Source organism: Ursus arctos, unplaced genomic scaffold, assembly GCF_023065955.2.
Source record: "Ursus arctos isolate Adak ecotype North America unplaced genomic scaffold, UrsArc2.0 scaffold_10, whole genome shotgun sequence".
In the NCBI taxonomy this organism is placed as follows: Eukaryota; Metazoa; Chordata; class Mammalia; order Carnivora; family Ursidae; genus Ursus; species Ursus arctos.
The window spans coordinates 9,559,969-9,586,067 of record NW_026622764.1 but is presented as its reverse complement, the minus strand read 5'-3'; the positions used below and the strand labels follow the sequence as shown (position 1 = coordinate 9,586,067).

Genomic DNA, 26,099 nt, shown 5'->3' with positions numbered 1-26,099 from the left:
AGAGACAAAATGGAGATAAGAATTTCAGGTGCAATAGAAGTTTGTTGAAAACTAATGTCAATACAAAATACCTTTTAAAGAAGTAGCATTACTTAATATAGAAACCATGAGTTATCTGAGATATATTGTTGGCAGGGAAAAAAAAAAGAAAGTGGAATTTCATACTGAGGTAGAAACATATTAGCAGTGAAAAATGAAATACTATTTCCAATTATATAAGAAATATATAACATAATGTATGTGGGTCTATTTGTGGAAACACTGTGCCACAAACAAATATAGTAGTACTTAGGAAATTCAAACTATTAGTAATACTTAACAAATAGCATTCTATTTCCATATCTTTAGAGAAAATTATTAAGTAGGTATTCCCAATTTTGAAAATTTTTAAATCAATAGGTTAAGCTATTCCCTAGATTATAGAGCATATAAGTGGTCAGTATTAAATTCTGTCTCAGGTCTTTCTGAGTCCAGAGCACAAACTCTTAACTCTTATCAAAGATTCCCTTCTTCGAGAGCTTACACCTTGCCATGGTAGTGCATTCCATTATGGACTACTCTGACGGGTAGGATGTTATTTATTACATTATATTAAGCCCTGTTTCCCTGCTACTCTTACCTATTAATCCTGATTATGCTAACTGTGCTGTAAAATACCAAAGTTAAAGGAAGTTTACTATTTTTATAAATTTTAAGTTTATTGAATTTCTGACATTTTTGGCTGTGCAGTTCCCAGGCTCTGCATATGTTTGACACTGCTTTATTGAATAAATTGGCTGAAATCCTGAATATGATGTTAAAGAATATTTCCCAAAACTGAATGTAAAACACGTGGGCAGGTATATGCATAATTATTGATAAGACTTTATTTTTTTTAAATTTAGCTACATAGATACATTATGTCTAGAGTTTTACTTACATATTTTTAAATTTTTAAATATTTTTATTTTTAAATAATTTCAAACTTAGAAGACTTCGGAATAGTGTGAAGAGCTTTTTTACATGAACCATTTGAGGATAAATTGCTCACATGGAGTTCTGTCACCTTCAAATTTAAATGTACTTTACATACACATCTTCATATATGTATACACTTATACGTATACACAACGTTTTCTCTAATGTTTTAGGACTCGCAGAAATCAATATTATTAAATATAGAAGCAAAAAATAATACAAACTGGGGGACCTGGGTGGCTCAGTCAGTTAAGCATCTCCCTTTGGCTCAGGTCATGATCTCAGGGTCCTGGGATCCAGCCCCGCATCAGACTCCCTGCTCAGAGGGGAGTTTGCCTTTCCATCTTCCTCTCCCCCAGCTTATGCTTTCTCTTGCTTTGTCTCTCTCAAATAAAAAAATAAAACCTTAAAAAAAATACAAACTAAGTTATCAGTAGAAAATATTTCTTTTTGGTTTATTTTTTCTTAATTTTAAAAGCCTACCTTGTTGATGGAAAATGTATTATGTTTTGTGATATGGATCTCATTGTTCAAATTGCTGAACAAATTTCCTAATTATACCTGATGTGGGAAGAAATTTCACACTTATTTCAAATCAATTTAATTAGCACTCCTGAAAAGTGTATTAAGGAAGTACTTTTGTTTTTTTTTTTTTGAGAGTGACAAAAACCAAGAATTTCAAAGTGACTATGGCCTGATTCTATGCTACCCTTCCATTGCCCAAATAAAGTTTATTTTCAAAAGACTTTCCATAAAAACATTTCTCCGATTCTGTCAGCCACAGCACATGTACTGGTGAATGGCATTTGTTGCCTGTGACTGTCTTAAGGCATTTTCCCCAAAGAGTCTTTCATGGTGAATTATAGTTGCATGTGTTTATGTATGACCTGGCACGGAATAATTAAAGTCAATACCAAGAATAGGCTTGAATGTGATAGCATTTATGTTTGCAGAATCCCTAAATCTTGTTTCTGAAACAAGATACTGTCCATTGTCTAGTTAATGGGTTCATCAGCCAGGAAGAAAGAGATTCTTGTTTTAATTGATATTGACCACTTCATGATGGGACACGCTAATCAATTACTTAAGTAGCACATTTCCTAACTTCACTCATTGACTGACTTTTTAACCTTAGACCTGTTGCTTGGTTTCTGGCAAATGAGTGTGATATTGCTCCCTAACTTATAGGTATTTGTTAGAAAAAAATGAATCTTGAGTAACTGTTATTTTAGAAATGATCTTAAGGTTGAAATAATGAGATAATCTAATTTAGAGGTCTATAGACAGCCTCTGAGACACTTTGTTCAATATATTGGAAAATCCTTAGAGAAAAGTGACACCTGGTATACCAATTTCCCATTTTCAGTTTTAGACACTGTAGGGCAGACAACAGAAAATTATATTAGTGCTATGTTTGCTTAAATGTCTTCTTTCCTCACATAGTCCATGACTGATTACTTTAATCCTTGTGTACAAAGAAAGTACAAACAAGAATTGACATTTATCCATGTTTCTAAAAGTCATGAACAACTCTTCCTTGGCTGGTAATTGTGATGTCAATGTGGCTTGAATTATAAGAAGCCTCAGCACCCATTTTGAAATGGGAGGTGAAAGGTGCCTCTTCACTTTCAAATGTCTGATGGAAGATTACTTCATTCTCACACACAAAAATATTTGTACTTAGATGAAATGGTACAGAATATTATAGTTCTCAAGTGTTTAATTCCTTCTCATAGAAATTTCAGGAGAACTTAGGATGCATTTGGCAGGAGTTTTTCTAGTGCAATCAGGTTGCTATGGTAAACCTATTATTTTAGGCAAAAGAGGACTGTGTTAGTAAAGTGCTAATCTCTCTTCTGTTTTATGTGAGCCTCTAATTACTATCTAGCTATTGAGCGTGCACTGCAAGTGTGGTTTTTATCATTTTAAAAAGTGAAAGAAAATAAGGTCATAGAGAGTGCGCCTGCTCTTAACCACACCGGCAGGTGCATCCGATAATACAGTGCTCTTCCTAGTTAATCTCACTCTGGATCAGGAAATACAGGTGTTTGTTTGTTTGTCTAGAGAAATGGAATAGGAAAGGAACAGATTTTATGTGAGTAATTGAGATGCAAGCCTCCCAACATATTTTCTATTGTAAAAATGTAAATAGTATCTATTGTTTATTGGGCACTAACCATATAACAGGCCCTGTCCTATGTACTTTATATGCATTACAACACTTAGCCTTTACAATAACCTTGTCATCAGTTTTATTACTATTCCCATCACACAGCCATGACAAATTAGGTTTAACTTGGTCTTCCAAGGAATTACATTTAAGAGTGGACATCCCAAGATTAGAATCTAGATTTATTTAATGTCAGAGCCCATGCTTTTAGTTGTATCAGTGCCATAAAATGTATTTCCCTTTCTCTTTACCTTACTGACATTTAACAAACACTTTGAGACTCATTCCCAGGTCACCTTTACCAGGAACTTTTTCTAACCCTGCCAGGTGTGTGTGCTCCTGTGTTTTCCTTTATTCTCCCCACTGTTAAAAGTTTTTAAATGTCCTTAATTTTGTATCTTCAGTATCTAACATAATCCTTAATCCATAGTTGATATTCAAAATGTGTCTGTTGAGTGAATGAGGGGGTGATGACATTGATGCAGATATTCGAGGCTGATGAGCCCAGTTGCATCTATTCTTGAGCAAGAACATGTGGATTCTATGTGGTGTAGTTTGAAGGAGGTGAGAATCAGTCTCCACCTAAACCCCTCAAATGGGAAATGATTTGTGTGTGTGGCTGTGTGCTGTGTTTTCAGTTATGGTTTCTGGAGATGTTTTCAGTCTAGTCCATACATCTACCACGTGGTATCTGAAAATTCCATGTTCGTACCCCTTCACAAATGCACAAGCGTATTACTAGTGGTGATGGAGAAGATTCAATTGGTCATTAACACCTAATGAAGTATGGATTTACCCGATTCGTTCATGAAGGGACTCTTCCCTAACTGTTAATCCATGAAATTAGAGATAGCATCTGTCTTGTTTATCTTAGTATCTCCTCATCTAGCATATAGTAACTAGTCCCTGATGATTTGAAGGCTGTGCCCTGTGGAGATGACACCTTAAAAAGGAAAGTTTGAAGAGAATGATAGAAGGAGAAGGCAAGGTCTAAAGACTGAGAGATTTGTTACGTTTAAGATTGTGTAAGAAAAGGAATCCAAGAAGAAAAGAAATACCCCGAAGAAAGAGGGAGGGAACAAGTATGGTGTGTATGTGTGTGTGTGTGTATGTATGAGAGAGAGGGGTGGGGGAGGTTGGTTGGGGGACAAAGGACTAGAGGAGGAATAGGAGGGGAAGAAAGAAGGAAAGGAGGAAGAGATATATAGCCTGAAAAACAAATGTCACCTTCATCTTCACAATTTTCCATCATTAGCCTTATATTAGTTTTTGGAAAACTAGCTTGTACAAGAGATGACTACCTTTTCTTCAGGTAATGCTTACAGATACCGCTCCATTTTCATTAGGAGTCACCCAAGCATCCCTAACTATTAAAAAGTATAATCAACGATAGTTCTAGAAATGACGGAGGAACGAGTTAACCTTTCCATCCCCTCACTCATTCTGTGACCTTGAGAGATGACCTGTGGATCCCTTTTCATTGTGTGACCTGAAGAAAGTCACATGATATCTCACTCCCAGAGTTCATTTTCCTCATCCATAAATTGTAGGGCTAGTTGGATTTGATCGTCCTCCATGATTTTCCATCTCTAACACTCTCCAATTTTATGAAATAATTAAAAGTATGTTTCTACCATAACTGTGCTCTGGCAGTTAATAAGGATAAAAACTAGTGAAATTAATCAATAAGGCTGGGGGTTTTGTTTCAAATTTTTTATTTAAATTCCAGTTAGTTGACATAGAGTGCAATATTAGTTTCAGGTATACAATATAGTGATTCATCACCTACATACGACACCCAGTGTCCATCACAATAAGTGTCCTCTTTAATACGCGTCACCCTAGCCCATCCCCCCCCCCAACTGTCCCTCCAGCAACCCTCAGTCTCTATAGTTAGGAGTCTCTTTTACAGTTTGCCTCCCTCTCTTTTTCCCCCCTATTTTCATTTGTTTTGTTTCTTCAATTTCACATATGATGAAATCATGGTATTTGTCTTTCTCTGACTGGTTTATTTCGCTTAGCATAATACACTGTAGCTCTATCTGCATGATTGCAAATGGCCAGATTTCATTCGTTTTCATCTTTCATTTGCTAAAAATGTAAATGAGGCAATCTACCTTTATAAAGGTATCAAGCTGTTCTTTTATTTCATCTTATAATTTAGTAGTACAGAGTTACCCTGTATGTAGCATGACAGTCCTACTTAGTCCCACTTCTTAGTATTAAAATAACGTTATTTTATTTGCATATACCTTGAAGCATCTTGTAAGCAAAACCCAAAACACCATAAATGAGGGTTTCTCTAGGCTATATCAGGTAAAACCTTATCAACTTAAAAATTTCAGAATTTTCAAGTATTTTAGTGAACCAGGTGACTCTCCTTCAAAGTATAATTATTTTAAATTTGCAGTTTATTTCCATGAGATTTACTAAGTGATATAAATAATTTACTATTGATAATGGTCATTGTGTATTATTTCTATTGTGAATGATCCTTTTTTGTCCTTGGTCTATTTTTCTTGTGGGTGTACATTATTGGTTATTTATATATGAGCTTATATATATAGTCATTTCTTATTATCTGTTTTATTTGTGCAAATATTTTGTCTCAGTTTATTATTTATGTGTCAGTCTTGCTTACATTATTTTTTGTTTTAAATATTGTTTTGTTTTTAATTATTGTTTATGGTCAAACTTGTTGATTTTTTTTTATGTTTCTGGTTCATTGTCATGTTTGAATGCTTTCCTACCCGAAGGTTATGAAAATTCCCACCTACATTCCTGTCCAGTATTTTATGTTTTAAACTTTTACATTTAAATGTTCAGTACATTAGCAGTTTATTTAGTTGTAATGAATGAGTTAAGTAAAGGGACTGATTTTTTTTTTTTTTTTGCAACATAGCTCACTGGTTATACAACCTTGTTTCATGAATAATCCAGTATGCCCAGGAAAGTATATACCATATTAATTATAACATTATGAATCATTGTAAAGTAATCACACACCAAACCTTCACCCAGGTGCAAAAGTAGCATAATTCCAGGATCCCAAGAGCTCCCACTTGCCCCTCCTCAATGACCACATACACCCTCCTCTGAAAAGATAACCATTATTCTCACTTTGAAGGTGTTCTATGCCTTTCTTTAAAGTTTTGCAACTACATATATATTCCCAAACACTATGGTGTTTAGACTTGTCTGTTTTGAAATATTTCAAACAATATGTGTCATTTTGTGGCTGACTTCTTGCACTCTATATTATGTTCTGAAGATTTAGGTATGATGTGGCAAGTGCTCCCTTCACTCTAATGTAGTGCTCCACTTAAGAATATAACTGAGATTTATATATTCTGCTATTGAAGAACATTTGAGTCCCTTTTGAGACTATTAGGAATAGCATTGTTATGATTGTTCTGGAACATCTCCCAGTACAAACAAGTATACTTTTCTCCAGCGAATATGACCAAGAATTGAATTGCTGGTTCATAGATTATGCATATTGACTTTACTAGATAATGCTAAGCAGGATTCCAAAATATGCTACCAATTTATATTTCCACCAGTTGTAAAATATATCCCCTGTGTTTCCAGACCATTTCCAAAACTTGTTATGGTCAGTTCTTAAATGTTTGCTAATCTGATTGGTTGGGGATGGAATGTCATTATGGTTTTAGTTTGCATTTCCCATATGATTAAGAAGGAAGTATCTTTTCAAATGTCTATGGACCATATGAATTTTCTATTAAAACAAATATTAAAAATGTTTGACCTTTCAGTTTCATAACAAGAATAGTAAATTTTGCCAATAATGCTGAAAACAATTAAGTGTGTGATATTTGGAAATATCATTCTCCAACACTTTTATCTGGGGTTGATACCTAGTGAAATGAAATAAGCCATATGGGATAGCAGAAATTACAGACTTACATAACTTTTGTTTAGACTTCTACTCCCATATCTAATCAAGTGCTTCGCACAAAACAGATTCTTCATATTTGCTGAATTTCATATGAGAAATATTTTGGAGTAAGTGCATTAGGGTTTTAAATTGTAACCTGGTACTTACAGAAAATTGTACTCCAAGGCAAACATATGCACATGTTTGGAAGATGTTTAGCTCTTTTAGTGAGTGTAAGAAAGTTTAAATTAAAAGTGATATTTAAAGTGAGGTATATTTTATTTGCTAAAATGACTAGTTGTACATAGCACTATATACTGCACTTTGTCACTCTTGACTTAGAGATTTTCTGTATTTTATGAAAGTGTCAAATTTGAAACATTAAAGTAAAATCTTTTTAAATCAGAACTTCTAGGTATCTGCCTTGGCTCATGACTCTTTGCTAATGTATAAGCCTTAAAATCATAGGGATTGCAGTCCCTTACAAAATGATGTCATTGGACTGACTTTTTGTGTGTGCTTAAAGATTATCTGCTTTTTAAAAATTTAATAGGAATGTACAGACTCAGTATAAAGTTCATGAAAGTTTTGGTTGGATGATACTGATGATGTTGACTGAAGTAATTTCTTAGATATTTATTTCTATCCTTTCCATCTGTTCCTGAATTATCTTTTCAAAAATTACTTGTCTCATTTGTATTTCTTTGAGTATATCTTTCTTTAGATTTTCCTCTCAATTTGTTAAATAAAATGGCACTTATTAGGCCAGACATGCAAACTTCCATTAGCCTTCATTCTTATGTGAATATTGACAGTCATTTGAGAAGCCACATTTATAGCTCACAACACTAAAACAGTCACAGAAATAATAATATTTAGCAAATAAAGAAAAGAGATTGGATTCAATTTCTTATTTAAAAAAAAAAAAGCAACGATAAATCCGTATGTCAGTGTTTCCTACTCCATCAACAGAGAACTTTGCTGGCTGCCAACAGGACACAAATCTCACTGTCAGCCTGGATGACAAAGAGTTCAGTATTTGCGGTCAGATTCAAGCATGTACTTATCCAGTATAAGGTTTGCATTCAGTGATCTAGTGGTGTGAACAAATTACTGTGAGATCAGAAAGAAAGAACAAGTGTTCCAGGTAACCGAATAGGGATGACAAGGAAGGTTTCATAGAGGAGAGGAGATCTGAGCTGGCTGTTGAACAGTGGGTCGGATTGTAGAAAGTGGTAGAACTCACAGCGGAGAGAAGAAGTGGAATAAAAAGCAAAGTCTCTGAGACTCTGTCGGGGAGCTTGATCTCTGCCTTGAAGGTCTATGTGGGACTATCACATGAAAGGCAATTACATAATCACAGACATGTTTTAAGAAAGTGGATCTTGGGGAGAGATGGGATGGGGTAACTGGGTGATGGACATTAAGGAGGGCACGTGATGTGATGAGCACTGGGTGTTATATAAGGCTGATGAATCATTGAACTCTACACCTGAAACTTAGAATACATTGTATGTTAATTCATTGAATTTAAATTTTAAAAAAGTGGATCTCATGAAATTTCAAATTGGAAGAAGAATAGTTCATTAAAAGAAGGAAGGAATCAACTATGTCATCAGGTGTTTTTAAGATTTGGTGACAGATCAAATGACGGTGACCTTCTCCTGATAACAGGACATAGGAAGAGAAGTACATCTATAAATAAAGATGATGAGCTTGCTGTGGGACAGATTTTATTGATGTAACTGTGAGAAACACAAATGAAGGCTTTCTGGCAATTGGAAAGGTGTGTGTATTCTGGCGGAGACATCCAGTTCTAAATTCGAGTTCTACCATTAAAGCTCATGTGTTGTGGGAATATTATTACTAAACCATTCACGTACGGTTATTGTTTAGTGCATCTGTTCAATAAATACTGATCCAAACATCATGAGGACACATGAGAAGGCAGTTGATTCTGCCGAGTAGGAGGGTGCAAGCCTCACGGATTTGGTGAAATTTACTTTGGATCTTGAAAGATGAGTAGAAATTTACTGGGAAAGTACATGTCTTGGTAGTGACTAGACTAAAGTTGTGAACTAAGACAGCAAACTAATGCTCTTTAAACTGTGGACTGCCTGAACAGTTTACTCTTCTTTACCTTTCTAAACATAATACATTAGTCTGTCTTGATTTATGATTTTTTTTCTTTCTGTATGGAGCTACTATAGCCTATAACCTGTATTAGAGCTGTATCTATAAAGTAATTCAGCTAGTTGTTGGCTTAATATAGCTTTTTTATTTTTTATTTTTTATTTTTTTTAAAGATTTTATTTATTTATTTGACAGAGATAGAGACAGCCAGCGAGAGAGGGAACACAAACAGGGGGAGTGGGAGAGGAAGAAGCAGGCTCCCAGTGGAGGAGCCTGATGTGGGGCTCAATCCCAGAATGCCGGGATCACGCCCTGAGCCGAAGGCAGACGCTTAACGACTGTGCCACCCAGGCGCCCCTTAATATAGCTTTTTAAAACTCCAATGGATACATGACCAAAAAAACCCCCCAAAAACAAAAAAACACCCCAAATTGCAAAGTGGTTAATTATACACTGATATTTGAAAAAGATACATGAATTACAATTTACTATGGGGAAAAAATGGACCTAGGACCAAATATGAACACCTTGCGATCTAACTTTATAGAAGAAACACAAGACAAATTATCCATGATGAAAACAATGAAATGTAGATATCTGAACACATATGCCGCCCTTTATTTATTTATTTATTTATTTATTTATTTATTTATTTATTAGAAGGTGAGAGAGAGCATGAGAGTAAGCAGCTGGGAGGGACAGAGGGAGAGCGAGAATCCCAAGCAGGCTCCACGCCCAGCACAGAGCCCAACGTGGGGCTTGATCTCACAACCCTGAGATCATGACCTGAGCTGAAATCAAGAGTCGGACACTTAACTGACTGCACCACCTAGGTGACCCCATGTGCTGGTATTTGGACCATCTTTTCCAAGGCACAGAAACCAATAATGCATATCCAGGAAAATTCCTGAATGCCTTAAAATGTTAGTAAAATTGTCACCATAAACACATACACCCTCAAACTTAAAAATCTATGTTGACTTGATAACTAGGACTGCATTCCCTCTTACAAATATTGTGGTTGATGTTTCCCATATCTGTCCATGAAGGACTAGTTAACTATACATGGTTGCACTGCTCATGGTGCATAGTTAGTCTCTGTGTCTCCACAGTCTGGATTTTTGTTGTCATTCACACACACACACACACACACACACACACACACACCATGATGAGGGTGAGTATGTTTATGGACACCAGAAGGTCACTGGGGCTCAGAAAAATGGGTTCCAGCACCAAAGTTGCTACTGTCTACCTCTCTGGCCTTAGATCAGTCAGCCTCAGCTTGGTTGGGTTTCCTTTTCTATTAAATACACTGTGGGAAGTCATGGATCCTCCTGACATTTTACAAAAAATAAATGTGTGCTGGCATATTTTTCCAAGGAGAGATCTGAGGTCTACCAGTTAGACTTCTTGTCTGTGAACAACAGAGACCAACTTCATTAACTGGGATAAAGAAGGATTTTATGAGAAGGGTCTAGATGCAGAGAGCAAGCATGGACAACCAGGTCATGTGGCACCCGGAGCAGCCAGGCCCTGCTAACACTCGCCCCTGCTGCCATTACCTTTGACTGTGTGCCGAGCTCCTCCGCTCCTGGACTCTCACTGCTCTTGCTCCTCTGCCATAAACCCTGTGTCTTTGCTTTCACCCTCAAGAAGCAAAGCCCTGGCCAAGAGTGTCTGCTGGGTCCCTCCTCTGTCCACCAAGGTATAGGAAGAGGGAGTATCACCGGGGAAGGAGAGGGACTCTGCCTCCTGCCGAACTTGGGCCTGTCTCCAAGTGGGAAGAGAGACCAGCTGAAGAGCAGCCAGAACCACACTATCTATTGCAATATCTTTCACCAGATTCTCAAAGGGACAGTGACCCTACCACTTCTGCCAGAAAAGATTATGAATCACTGCATTAGATTATCTTTAATTACAGCTCTGAAATTATATGATTCTAAATACTAATTTTCCTTTCTTCCATCATCTACCAACTCAGAATTTCTTTAACAAGATACAAATGCAGCACCAGAATGACTAACAACATTGCAGGGTCAGCCCCGAGGCATCTTATGATCATTTCAGTGGGTGTGTAATTATGATGGTTGGGCTAATGACAGAGAGTAACAGATGTCTCAGGGTAGTCACCCAGATGAATGTCTGCCAAGACAGCGCCAATTCCTCAGGCAAAAGGAATTTTCTTTCTCATAGCCTCGTGGTGCCATGTTGGGTATGTTAAGATGCAGTCTGCATTCATGGTTAGGTGCACAAACTTTAAGGTTAATGAGGATGGATGTAAATTCTTGAATCTATTCCTTATGAGCCGGTTCACCATGGAAAGGAACTTGGCCTCGGTATGTCTCTGTTTCCTGTTTCGTAAAATGATAATGATAATGCTAGTCAGTGAGTGGAACGGTGAAAACAAAATGATGGAATTGAAAGAATTATAGTGTTTGGCACAGAGTTACAGCCCAAGAAATAATGATGACAGCCATAATGGTAATAGTTAAGGAATTCCCAAATTGTGAACCAAACTCATTCAAAAAAATGTTAATACTTTAAATTTTTAAGTCAAGAATAATAAAGGCATTTAGGCCATGCACTTTGATATGCATTCCATGGTAAAATTAGTTCTATAAATTATAAAATTGGCACCTATAGTCATAAAACATTGCCTTGAAATGTACCTATGAGCATTTTTTTCTTATGTGGCAGATAGATCCAAAATACAAATATATAAAAATATTTTTAAAATGACATTATACTCAATTATGTCAAAATATATACAATTTGGTATCACCCGAAGTTAAATATGAAATACCCAGAGGGTTTCGTAACTGAATTAGTCTTCAGAAATGAATGAAACAAGTGTCACTCCAGCCCCCCTCTTCTCCCCCGCTCCGCCAGCCTCCGTGGCTCTTGTGCTTGGTGTTCAGCTTACCGGAGGCAGGTAAGAAAAGTTATTTGCCGAGCTATTACCAGGCGCCACGTGGAAGGGCTTCACCGTGTGCTTGTGTGCTAGGAAAGCCCAGCCGATTCCGGGACTCTGTAAGCCGTGTGCTCTCCCTGTGCGTTTTGCAGGTAAATGCGAATGCGGCAAGTGCACCTGTTACCCTCCGGGAGACCGCAGGGTGTACGGCAAGACGTGCGAGTGCGACGACCGCCGCTGTGAAGGCCTGGACGGCACCGTCTGTGGGGGTGAGTGCTCCTCACGTTCTCCGCCGCCTGCTGCCCACCTGCAGCCATGTGGCCTGCCTTTCTCATGTTGCTGCCGCTTCTTCTTCTTCTTCTTCTTCTTCTAAAGGAAACTCTGGGGCACCTGGGTGGCTCAGTTGGTTGGACCTCTGTTCCTTGGTTTTGGCTCAAGTCATGATCTCAGGGTCCTAAGATGGAGCCCTGCATTGGGCTTCGCGCTCAGTGGGGAGTCTGCTTGGGATCCTGTCTGTCTGTCGCTCTCGCTCTCTCTCTGCCCCTCCCCCACACTCATGCTTAAGCTCTCTCTCAAATCAAAATCTTTAAAAAAAAGAAAAAGGAAACTCTGTTAAAAAGAAGATAAACTTAAAGCAATATACAATTAGACGTAAAAGCATTATATAATTAGGTTTGCAATGATCTTTATCTTCTTGGACCCTTGATTTAGGGCTATGTGAAAATACACAGTATGCTGGTGACAAAAGGTTGCTGAGATTATACTAGGTCCTGTGAAGATAGTGACAGGTCTTGCTGTTGAAAATGATGTTTATTGTTCTGCTAGTAAAAACTAGTGGGGGAAGGACACATTACCTACCAACGTGAAAAAAAGCAGTACGGTTAGACTCAAAATTTACTTACAAAATCACAAAAAAATAGACACTCCATTTCTATGATGGCTCAGAGACCCAACAGGAGTTTTACCAGGAAAGAAAACAAGAACAAAAACTGCAGAGGGACATTGAGACAGAAAGAGGTCAGGCAGCACAAATAAAGAGTCCCGAGGCTGAATGTGACAATGTCTGCCGAGCTCCATCCAGCCGAGAGGATGGGCTGCCATCATGCTCCTGTTTCAGTCTCGCGAGACTTCCTGGGGCCGAGGTGATGCATGCCGCCGGCAGCTCCGTGCAGTCTCCGGTTCAGTCCCGGTGAACTGGGTGTGCAAGCCTACTGAAAGACTCTCTCTTCAGATGACGATCGTAATGTAATTGGGTGCTGTTATTGGTAAAAAATAAAAAATGCACATCCAACTTAGGAAAGGCAGGGACGCCATCTGTCTCACATCCGTGCACATCTCTCTGTTCATTCTCCAATTATAAAACACTGGCCATTTGAGCAAACTGGCTTTTTTCTTCCCTTTCTCCGGGAGTCAAGGGAAAAGACCCCCCCCCTTTTTTTAGTAGGTCTTGTGTCAGGTGTCTGTCTCCCACAGCCCTGAGAGATTGCTCCTGCTTTCTTCAGGTCACAGATGGAACAGGGAGTGGGGTTGGAGGTATTAATGTCTCATAACTAAAAAGTGGCAGACCCAGGATTTGAGCTCTGACGTTCAGTTCACAGATCTTTCTCGGTACTGCAGTTTTCCCCAGGGTGACATCAAACTGTTTTGACTTTTTATCACTATTCGTTCTGGTTTGGATTTTTTCTTCACTGGTAGTTACCACAAATATCTAAGTAGATTATAGTCTTTTTTCTTTTCTTTCCTTTTTTTTCTTTTCTTTTTTTGCAGTAAGTGCCTTTATGTTTACCAACTCATTTAATTCTTACAGCAATGCCTATAGCCCACCTGGCACCTAGGAAGAACCACAGACATGTCTTTGCTCTTAAGAGCACCATCACATCTCTCTCATGGAGCGTCTACCTCACATGGGTCTCCTCGCCCATCTGCCTTGGTATCTTGGTTGAAATGGTTGATATGATAGAAACCTGTTACATCTACACATCCATTAAATTATATATGCCCTACCCCCCAGTGAATCTCTCTCTCTTTCTCTGGGGAGGAACTCAAAGATGACAACAAATCTGTATTGTTCCATGCTAGATGAGATCAAACATTTACTAGGTAACCGAAGAATATCTCACAAAGGAATAATTTTTTTAGACTAATTCTTGACTCTGCTTGTCTACAGTCTGTATCTTGTCCATCTACCCAGAGTTATTGTGCTCCAGGGGGAACTGATTTCCACTAGCCAAACTAGTAAAAGACCAATGTATAAACCAGAAAACCAGTTATTTGATATACAATGAGAAATAAAAGCATACCAGAGACTAGAACCCTTCGTAGAGAAACTCTGTGGGAAGTAAGATTCTGAAATAAGGATTTTAATGCAAGTCATTTATTGGAAAGGTGAAGGAGATTTTGGTAGGAGAGCGGAAAAGGGGAGGCAGTCAGTTATGATTGTGCTATCAATCCCATTACTGCTCTGGTCAACTGGAGCTTCACCAGAGGACAGGAGGTGAAGCTCTGGGAGCCTGGGTAAAGCACGTAATTTAGCCATCAGTCGTTGATTGAGGACTGCTTCTAGGAGGCATTAGCTCCCCTCTCACACCCAGCATGCCTCAAAGGTACACACGTGATCTCAGAGCAGGCTTCTCTGGCTGGCCAAGACCTTGGGGCCGAGAACTCCGGGCGACACCAGGTGGAGGTCCCCAGAACAGTACGGACAGTATTGGCGGGCACAATATCATCTGCCAAAGGATTACAACTCTCATGCCCGGTGATCTGAGTATCTCCTCTGGATGGTACGGCAGACACACCAGCACGGTCTCACTCTTTAATGCTGTCTAGATTTTGCCAACCATCCAATCCAACCCTTCCTTAGACAGGATGTAACACAGTAGATGAGGCGATAGCTACGGACATGCAGACAACACCTTATTCTCCTGCTGTAGCCTTGCTTACAATTTGGGAGATCCTTAGTCACACAATGAAAATTAATTCTTAGGGGGTTGATCTTACCGAATAGAGATGGTATCATGGAACTTAATTATCAGAGGACAAAGGCGTTTTCAAGTTTGGGGAGAATGTTGCTCCTGTTCCTGGGTGCTCAAGGAAGGCCCAGCCCTGCCAGCCGCGGACAGATAGCAGCCGGATATGCATAACCTCTTTGATCGCTATAATGGGATGCATTCCCTCAGTGCTTTTTCTTAAATCTTAGCAACCAACTCTTAAAAAATCACCTATGCATTTAATTTCATATTCTAAATTTTATTAAAAAGATTTTATTGACCGAAGATCTTTGAATACTTTTCAAGTATGTAAAGGGGAAAAGTCTTGGGAATTTTCCTAAAAAAATATCTTATGCATAATTTCACTTCAATAGTTGAATAGTGTCCTTGAGAGATTTGGGGTTAGGATGATACTAGTATTTTTTTTTAATTTTTTTTATTATGTTATGTTAGTCACCATACAGTACATCCCTGGTTTCCGATGTAAAGTTCGATGATTCATTAGTTGCGTATAACACCCAGTGCACCATGCAATACGTGCCCTCCTTACTACCCATCACCGGTCTATCCCATTCCCCCACCCCCTCCCCTCTGAAGCCCTCAGTTTGTTTCTCAGAGTCCATAGTCTCTCATGCTTCATTCCCCCTTCTGATTACCCCCCCTTTCTTTATCCCTTTCTTCCCCTACCGATAGGATGATACTAGTATTTTAAAAGATTGTCTATAGGTAACAATGATTTGTTACCCTTCTGCTTCATCAAAGCTGCTTGAGCTGACCAGCGCAGGTGACCGGGCAAGCCATTCAGTTCTGTCCCCTGTTCCGCACTGGGGCTGATGCCCACGTCTTTACGTGTTCTAGTCAATATGTTTTTTTGCTTTTCTTGTCATTTACTTATGGCTCTTTACTCCTGATGGTCATTCCTATTGCTTGGGGAGGGATAGTTCCAGGAGGGAGAGGGAGAGCTGTCCCCATCAATGGCCTACTCATGTTTATCCTAGGTAACATACAGCTAGAAAAGCTACAGATAACATACACACACACTCTGTTTAGTATTCCTCAGCAAGATACTGTCTGTTCTTCTTATCCGTGGTAATTATAGTCTATAAAGTGGCTGTGAATACTGAATTAGCGAATACTGAATCATTGTTTCTAAGAGAAATACGGGGTCCTGTTCCTGCCTCTAGTCAGAGGATTTTCATGAACACATCAATACATGCCCTTATATTATGTATGTTTCTGTCTAAAGACACCTCGTGTAATATAAGTTGATTTGTTAATATTGAACTCACGGCCAGCAGCCCTGTAACTCATACCTGAAGGGAGATTATGTAGCAGATGATTTCTCTGGAAGACACATGACAGCCTTTTTGCACTTAGGTACACAAGGCAGCACCTCGGCACTATATCTTAGGGGCCGTCTTAAATATCAGCATCATCAGCAAAAAGCACAAAAATGTGAAAAGTAGGGCACTAAATATACTGCAGAAAGCACACTTGTTGGCAGTGTAGGCGCTGGAACAAGAGGCAGAGGGTGGTCTTCCTGGCCCTTAGCTGGCAACAGAAGCCATTCTGCCCATGTGCCCCAATGACCTGGAAAACTCTAATGACTATTGATCTCAGGGATACAAATACATTTTAGCGAGTAAGCAAATTCTCAAATACGGAATTCGCAAATAATAAGAATCAGCTGTAATTCATGTTCTCACTGGGAACATTACCTCCCACCATAGCTTTGCACTTGGGCTCAAAGTGTGATTTCTTTAGGCCAGCTAATAAAGGTACTGTGATTTTAATTTGTTTATTTTCTGAGCACTGTTTTAAGGGAGGAGTTACTTGAGCCTTGGTTATTATAGTCTTGAATTTCATCTATGTCTCAGCTGTTCTCTGGAAAGAAAATATAAGAGACATGCCATTAATTAACATGTTCTAATCTACAGTAACTTTAGGATTAAAGTATACAGCATACTAAACCAAATGATGAGGAGACCACAAGTTCCTCCACTTCCCATGAACCTTTATGTAAATGTACTTTAATACTTAGAAATATAAATGGGAATATAGTACAGTAGTTAAGGCTGCAGATGGGAGGGTTTTCCCCCCTACCCTGGCTCTGCCACTTACTAACATTATTTGAGATAATTTACATAACCTCCATTTCTCACCTATAAATGATGATCATAATATACCTCTCTTATAGGGTTACTGTAGGATTAGATGAGTTAATGCATATAAAGTCAGTACCCAGCATGTAAGTATCATACACACAGGACATACATATATCTGACATGCATGTGTGTGTGTGTATATATATATATATATACACACACACACACACACACACACATTAGATGTTATTATTACCGGTATGTATACATATAAAGAGAGTGACAGACATAACAAAGGCAGAATTTTATCCTGTGGACTACTGTGAACTCTGTGGGATGTATAACAGGGTTCCATGTTTGCTTACGAATTCCTTTTGTAACAACAGTTTATTATTCAGAACTGTGACTTTCTGGTGTTCAGTTTTAGATGGAATGAGTGTTTTCTCCTGTTTCCTTTTTGCATAAAGCAGTCTTTCTCCTCACACTTGACAGTGAGCTTCCGAATCCAAGTGGCTGCTGTGCATCTCAGAAATATTTTTAGTGGCTCTTACTCAGCAGTGCCCCTTCTGTGGGGGATCTTCTCGTAGATTCCCCCAAGCATGGAAGAGCACAATTAAGAAGACACTGGCCAGTGGGGTTCCTCAAGCCACAGTATGCATCCCCAATGCTTCTGTATTTCTCAGTGTATCTAAAAATATCCTTTATTGTAAGAAAACCCCTTTTCTTATTTAGTAATACCTCATCATGCACATAGCCCATAATAATAATTACATCAGCAAATACTCATTGCATACTTATTCCATGTAAAGCCCTGCTCGGCCCCTCAAGCACACACATACCCTTAGATATTTTTCATCTCCTTGATGCCATTCTCTCTGAACTATATGCTTAGAGCATTCCTCTTGGTTCAATGTTAAACCCGTGGAAACTTGCTCTACCTCCAGCCGTTGCACATAACTGACTCTCCCTGAGGTTACTGATAAATCCTAGTTGCCCAAATCCTGGGTGATCCTCAGTTCTCATTCCAGATGACCACATTAAAACACAGGGGTTGTAGTTTCTCTGAAACCCCCATGAAATGGTCTCCCCTCTGGGCCTCAGAAACACCTGTCCCACCCGTTTCTTCTCCCACTCCTCTTATAACCACTTCATTTCTTTTCGTTGTTCCTCTCCCAGAGCCTACCCATAAATCTCAGTATTTCCCTTGAAATGGCTTCTGGATGTCTTTCTGGTGTTTGTTGTCCTCGTGCCGTCTTAGCCCCTCCCACATTCATCCCCAGGTCAGTCTCTCAAGATGGTTTCTTAGCTCTGTTCTCCTTAGCTTCAGACTCTTCCTTCCAAATTCTAATGAAATATTTTCATACGGAAATTCTTCCAACTTCTGCTTGGTTGAAAGTGAAGTTATCATTTATTTCTTCGTTAATTCAGCAAATACATATGGAGCCTCTGCCCCGGAGATCTGGTGGTGAATCTATGGAGTGCACAATTATGGTTGAAGGGTAGACGTTGACAGAGGGATGACAATGAGCCGGATGTGCTGAAAGGAGAACCGCTAGTTCAATGAGAACATATGTAATTGGGGGATTGAACCCAGACCCTAATGCTCGCACATCTGGGTAACACTCTTTGATGCATAACAGGCGCTTTGCATGTATTAATCACCTGAACACGACAAGCACCGTACTTGGTGGTAAAGGGCGTGTAGAACTCAGCCGGGTGTGGTAGCGGGTGTCACAGAGAACAGTGTGTGCGAAGCGTCTGTGGGAAAGTGAGAGGAACATATTCCAGGAACGTTTGAGAACCAGAAACCCTGGGTGGTTGGAGATTGGAAAGCAAATGGGAAAAGGGTGCGACATGTTTTAAAAACCATGTTCGTGATTTGAGGTTTTCCTCGCAGGATGCTAGGAAGCCATAGGAGGGGTTTACACAAGCCAGTAATACGATCCCTGTGGTGACAGTACCTCCGGCTGCGGGGTGAAGTATGCATTGTTGCGAGGAGTCGCTGGGAAGGCTGCCGGGTGAATATGGATGTCAGGAGAATAGTCCTGGTGAGAAGTAAAGATGGTTCAGCTAGACAGAGGACGGTGCAGAGGGAAAGACTGAGGTGTGTCGGTGATGGCATTACCAACAATACGGACAACAGGCTAACAAAACGCTTACCTTGCTGCCAGAGACTCTGACCCGCTGTTAAACCCCTAGCTCCGGTTCCCTGGGAACAGATGCAGATAGTATACGCCAGTGTCACCGGACAACAGTGCTCATGGTAATCGCGATCTGTGATCCATACATTTCAGCTAGATGGGGAGGGAGTATGACTGAACTATACGTGTGTGATGGGGGTGCCGTGCCCTGGTGGGGTTTCCGGGAGCTGTGCTTAAGGAATCATTAGGAGAGATTTTGGCTCCTCTCGGGCATAAGGCTTCCTGTAAGCCAGGGAAGCCTCAACATCTGTGCCATATGGATCTCGTTTCCGGGCATCTGGGCTGTGCTATCGGAAGAGAAGGTAATTCCCACACCACTGTATTGAGCTGTCATCCTCATAAATTGCTACAAGGACTCGCGTGGAGAAAGCCTGGGACCGTGCTGCTGCCAGGATGTGGTTCCAGCGTCCTTCCCTTCCAAGGAGACTAGTGCCAGAGGTCAGCCCAAAGGCTTAGCGGGCCCCCCGTGCCCCAGGAGTATGAGCAGCACGTACAGAAATCCATGATGAAGGGATGCGTGAAGGGCAGGGCAGGTTCAAGGATGAGTCCCAAGGATGAATCCCAGGTTTCTGATTTGAGTTTTTGGATGGAGGAGACAACGTCTTGTGGCACCAATTGTCTGCATCTTTTTAAAAAATGATTCCTTCATAGAGGGCCATGGAGATGGAGAAATTTGGACGTGTTATGACTTTGTCCCTTTTACGTGGCACTGTATTCCTTACTTTCGCTTCTCCTTGAATAACTCATCATTTCTATTAGACTTCCAAATTATCTCCTTCAGGGAGCCTTTCTGAAATTCTTCTGTACTTCCTCCACACTGCAGTACCTTCTTCATAACATCATGTCATTTCACTCTAAGTGTCCTTATGTCTCTTCTGTACACTTCTTGTGGATACAGTAAGAGTCTCTCTCTCATTATTGTAGCCTCAAACTTAGGTTAAGGATGGATCTCAAGGAGTTTTTTTTTTCTTAGAATAAATTGAAAATTAACAGAGCCACAAATAAGGGGAGGGAGGGACAGAGGAAAAAAGAGAGAGACAGAGACAGAGATCTGAGTTTGGAATCAGAGAATTCTTCAAGTGGGAATGAACATTTCCTCTGAACCTTGAACAGCTAATATTTAAATGTGTGGAGCTTGGGTGTGAAGAACATTTGGGGTCTGGGAGGGGCTAAGCAAAGGCACAGAGATGAAAAAAATATTTGATATATTGAAGGACTACATTTGTTTCATTTTCTCACATCAGAGCTCTTTCTCAGCTGCTCTTGAATCCATCCTTGGGAAGGATTTTTTTCAAACTACTCATTTATCATTTATAATGCATATTATTTCACTTCACATATTTTATCCTTGCTGATCTTTAGATATTTGGACATTATAAAATATTTTACATTGATTTTTTAAAATTTTTCAACATTTAAAACCACTAAAAATATAATGAAAAATATAAAGGACAAAATAAAAATCCCTCATAAATCTATCATTCAAAAACAATGTCTGATGACATTTTGTTGCATTTCTTCCTACATTTTTTTTTTTAAGGGATAGAACTTTTTTTTTTTTTTAAATCTTGGTTTATGAATCTTCTGTGGGTGTGTGGATGTTCTGTCTGGGGAAAGTCCGCCTTCTCTGGTATGTGTGGGGCACTCTGCTGCCGTCCTTCAGAGAAGATTTAAGTCCTTCAGAGAAGCTAAGTGAGCAGCGCCCCACAGCAAGATGAAGATGAACCCTCTATTCCCACACACCGGGTTTTGGATTCTGGCTCCATTTCCTGCCAGCTGTAGTAACTTACACGGGCTTTTGGTCTCAGCCTTGGTACGCCCACGAGTGCGGTCAGGATCCTAACGCCCACCGATTTTCTTTACGGTGAGAAGGAGACGTAAGGAATGAAACGTGCCTGCTACCGCGGGCCCAGTAGGCACCCACGCACGCCCTGCGCGTGTAATGGGAAGCAAAAGCCTGAAATGCCCATCTTCAGAACAGGACGAAACAATGCATTTGTTTTGGATATCTTCAAGCATTAGCTTCGGAGTTTCTGGAAGGAAGTTGGCGTCCTACGAATCAGCAGTCTGTGCCTCGGAGGAGAGTCTGCTCTTCGTACAAAGCATTTAGTCTCCCTCTCACAAATCTTACTAGTATGAGTGCGTGAAACTCATTCACATCATCCGTCTGGTGTGGCTGCCCGGGGGAACAAAACTGAGAGTCACTAATCTGGGTCGTTTTCTCCGTGCGCCACCAGACACCGAGCCGTGGCTTGCGTGGTCTTGCACCTGGAGAGGAGAACTGGAGCCCTGTGCATGCAGCGTGGGGCCCGAGAGCCAGGCAGGGACTGCCTGCGTGTTTGAGCAAACAGGGACTGAGTGAAACCAAACACGCCCATCAGCCTACCAAATCAGCAGGCACGTGAGAGGTAATAACTAGCCCTGTTTCTCCCCTCCGAACGGTAACGCTGAAGATGATTAAACCAGTTCCGGTAGGTGGGGGTAGATTAGCAATTGTACCTGAAGGGGAATGTAAGTAATTACATAATTCTAAGCAGTTCAGTTTTGATTACAGCCAAATTACGACCTGAAAATGAGAGTCGTGAAAATGACTGGCAAACAGAAAATCGGTATGAAGTAAGACCCTTCTTACTAATTAAGGTATTGGTGAGTCACGTTCAGTGATGGTAGACCACATGCGGACCTTCTCAAAACACCTTTATTAACAATGAAAATTGTGTGTGATCTGTAAGTGCATGGATTTTTTTAATCAAATAAGTCACTGCTGAGAAAACATGCTCTGTCCAGAGTGATAATCCCTAAGAATTACTCACTTTTTCGTGGTATATGATTTTAAGATTTCATGAAGGAAATATATCCACGTGTTGGCTGGTGTGTGTTTAGTTGTTTTAGGCTAATAGAAACGGAATCAGAGACCTCCCTCCTGTCCTCCATTTACCCAGGATAGGAATAAGAAATGGCTGCTTATTGCTTTTCTTCTTTCCTCTGTGTTCCTGGAATAGCTGCTGCCCATGGGTCCAATTGAAGAAACAAGAAGGGGTAATGAAGAGCCACCTGTTAATTACACAATCAGTTCACATTTCTTCTGGGAGTTCTTCAGTTCATAGCTGCAAACTGAAGAACGTGCAGCCTGAGGATGTGATTATAGTGACCCCCAGACGCTGCCGGATTGCTCACGTTGGCAAAGGTCTCCAACCACTGAGTCAAGCCAAGCCTTTCTTAGCTCGGGTAGCATGGGGATTGTCTCCAGATTACATGTTAAGTCACAGATGTCTTTTCTGACTTCATAAGTGTACCAGTCAGGCCTGTAGGTAATTCACAGAAATAAATCTGCAAGGTGTCACTCCCGGGATGGAGGGTGAGGGGGCTACCTGAAAGCCATCAATGTCCCATGCACCTCTCTCTTCACTTCCGCCCTTCCGGCATCACTTTCATTGTCGTGCTCCTAGAAAGCCTCCAGTACGTCCATCTTCTAGGGAAGAAAAAAAGGGAGAGAAAAGGGCAAAGAGCAAAGGACACATGCTGGCTGAGTCTGTCTTTCTTTGGATGACCATAGCTTTCTTGGAAACCTCACCCAAGAGATTTTCTCTTATATCTCATTTATTCGAGCTCTGTCCTAAGTCAAAAGGAGCCTGGGTATTCAAACATTTTCAGATGGGCATATTATCACCTCCCTGAAAGAAATGAATGGCCCTCCCCAATATTAACAAGGGGAAAAGAGTATTGGGCAGACAATACGTAGTATGTGATTCAATTAGTCCCCCCCAGGGGTCAGTTTCCTAACTGAGAACCATCATTGCAGTGTCTGAAGGAAATGTGTCTCAGAGCCAGTGAATTTCATTGGAAAAGGTGTTTGTCTAGAGCCGCACTGTCCAATAGGATTTTCAAAGATAACGAGAGTACCCTGTGTCTGCGTCATTCCACGCAGGAGCCACTGGCCACTCCTGGCTCTCAGGCCTTTGAAATGTGACTAGTGCACCCGAGAAACTGCATTTTAAATTTTACTTAACTTTAATAAATTCCGATAGTCATGTGTGACTAGTGACTACTATGTTGGGCAACACAGGTCTGGAGTGTCCTTGGTGAATATTTTGGTGTGGGGGAAGGAAAGAGAATAGGAAGAAAGAGCAAGGATGGGGATACCAGATGCAAGGAGCTAAGCATCTGGGAGAGGGGAGTGGCTCTGGAAGTGAAAATCGAATGGGAAGTTACTCACCGCTGTGAAGGCTTGGAAGTCAAGTGAAGGCCGATTTAGTGTATTTCAAATGGTTCATTAGGCAGATCTTTCTAAGGTTCATTCTAGAATGATCTGTTGTACACTTATTATGTGAAGATAGCTTATCACTACGGGTTCTGCCACCCTCAGACACGTTGTCCTTACTAAACGGTATATATGCGTTATACATCAATAAGTCTGCCACCCCTGGGGGTGGCATTCATAGGCCTGAGTGATTTCATAGTAGAGTTGGTCTGGCAAAAGCTGACTTATGGTGTTTTTTGGTTTTGGTTTTTTTTTTTTTTTTTTTTTTTTAAACTCCAATTTTCAGGAACATTTCACTCCGTAAGCTGCCTTTATGGAATAGCCTTTCTTGTCATTTTATAAAATTGTCTCATTTTCTTCCTTCTTTACTAGATGTTCCTACCTGTCTGGCTTCTCCTCCTTTACCCTAGCCCTAAATATTGGAGTTCCCCAAGATTTATTTCTCCCTAGGTAGGCTCATTGACTTCCAAATGCTTCAAATGCTCTCTCTTTTTGGAAAAGAGTGTGTATAACCAAGCCCTAATCTGTGACATCAGACTTGTGTCACCTGCTTACGTGGCCTGTCTACTTGGTTGTCTTAAGAGGATCTCAGACACACAGTGTTCAAAGCAGAGCTGATTTTCTGCTCCCAACCGCGCCCTCCTGCAGCTTCCATATCTAACAAATAGCGTTTCCCTAACTAGAAAACTAGTCCTTTCTTTCTCACTCATCACGTCCAATCCAACACCAGGTCCTATAGGCACCATCACCAAATTGGATCTCCATCTACTCTCCTCATTTGTGCGCCCACCTCCACTTGGACCGCTCCAACTCTCTCACTTTCACCATACTCAGTGCCTCCCAACACACCTTCATCTCGCCCTCCCAGCTGCCAAGCTGAATTTGCAAATTGTAAATCATATCGTATCACTCTCTTGCATAACACCCTTCTATGATTTCCCATTCTTCTTAGAATAAAATTGAAACTTCTTACCAAGAATAGACAATTTCCTGTGTTCTCTTTCCCGAATATTTCTCTGGCTTTGTTATTTATTCCATTTTTTCTTACTCAATTTTCTTTGAACACATTGACCTTTTTTTCACTGCCTGTAACATGCCAAGCTCTTTCTTATTCCAAGAACTTTTCATTAGCTTTTCTAGAACATTGGCTATCTTGGCTTCTTCTTATCCCTTGGGTGTCACAGAGCTCTTCTCTGACTACTCCAGTTAACATTGTTCTCACTGTTGAATATACTAGTGCCCTCTTCAGCTCTCCCACAACTCAAGTGTATTTGTGTCCTTGTTTTCCACTCTCGTGGACTATGCCTGGTACACAATAAATAGTTTCTTGAGTGCATGCCTATATCATTAAAGTTTATTAAAAAGATAGCTTATATCAAAAGCTTTTAAAAAAAACTTTAAAGAAAAGCCATGTCAGTGGCAAAGCAAAACATTTAAATACCAGTGCATTTTGACCATTGTCTGGGCTAGATGCCAACCTAATTTTGTGGAAGGATGTGATGAATGAGCTAATAAATGAAAAACAATCTCCTATTTCCTTGAATATTTTGTATTAAATTACTTGCTGTGAGGAGCCATTTAGTTATTCTCAACAATATCCTAAGTTAAAGGGAGAGTGGCTTTCTCTGCAATAGAGATTAAATGATTCCAATTATGTCAAATTGATGGAAATTCTCACTAGCCCAGGGTCAGTAAGAAACATGAACATTCGGAAAGTCCTGAGCTTGATGTCACTGGTGCATAGAAGCTCTTTCTTACTTTTTGTATCCCAGATTATCTGCCTGCAAAGATGGACAGTTTTTTTAAACATCTTAAATAGACCTCACTTTAGGTGGACTTTTGTTTTATTGGGTAAGTCAGGATATAATCAATTTAATAACTGTTTTTTTGTGCACGTAGCTCTTAGGGGGCACTAATTTTCTAACTTCACTGCGTCCTACCCATCGCAAAAATAAAACAGAGCCATCGAAGAACTGTCCGTTGTCCTTCAGTGACAGGGCATTAACCAGATGACCTGTAAACATGCCCTGGATTCAGTTGACGGTTTTCAGCTGGGATTTGTGTGTGGGGGGGGGGGGGGACGAAAAGGAGATTTTGTTTAAAAAAAAAAAAGATTTCAGGGGCACCTGGTGGCTCAGTTGGTTAAGCGGCTGCCTTCGGCTCAGGTCATGATCCTGGGATCAAGCCCCACGTGGGGCTCCCTGCTCAGCTGGGAGCCTGCTTCTCCCTCTGCCTGCTGCTCCCCCTGCTTGTGCTCTCTCCCTCTGTCTCCCTCTCTCTGTCAAATAATAAAATCTTAAAAAAAAGATTTCAATCTACAAGTATTTTTTTAAGGATTCACCATGTCTAGGGCAGTGTGCTTGGCACTTTGAAGGACTGTAGTGATGAATCAGAAGTGATTTCTACTCTCAAGGGATTCACAGTCAAGTAACGGGTTTCTTTGGGACGTAACTATATACCACAAAGTGCAAGA

The 26,099-nt window shown here is 40.1% G+C and overlaps 1 protein-coding gene across 1 annotated transcript in view; it reads left to right on the top strand.

Annotated features, from left to right (window-relative positions):
• ITGBL1 (integrin subunit beta like 1) overlaps window positions 1–26,099 on the top strand; it is a 201,851-nt gene that overhangs the window by 163,623 nt on the left and 12,129 nt on the right. Inside the window, exon 8 of the mRNA XM_026493565.4 lies at window positions 12,225–12,341. Coding sequence (XP_026349350.1) covers window positions 12,225–12,341 — 117 coding nt within the window. The remainder of the gene's footprint in view (window positions 1–12,224; window positions 12,342–26,099) is intronic.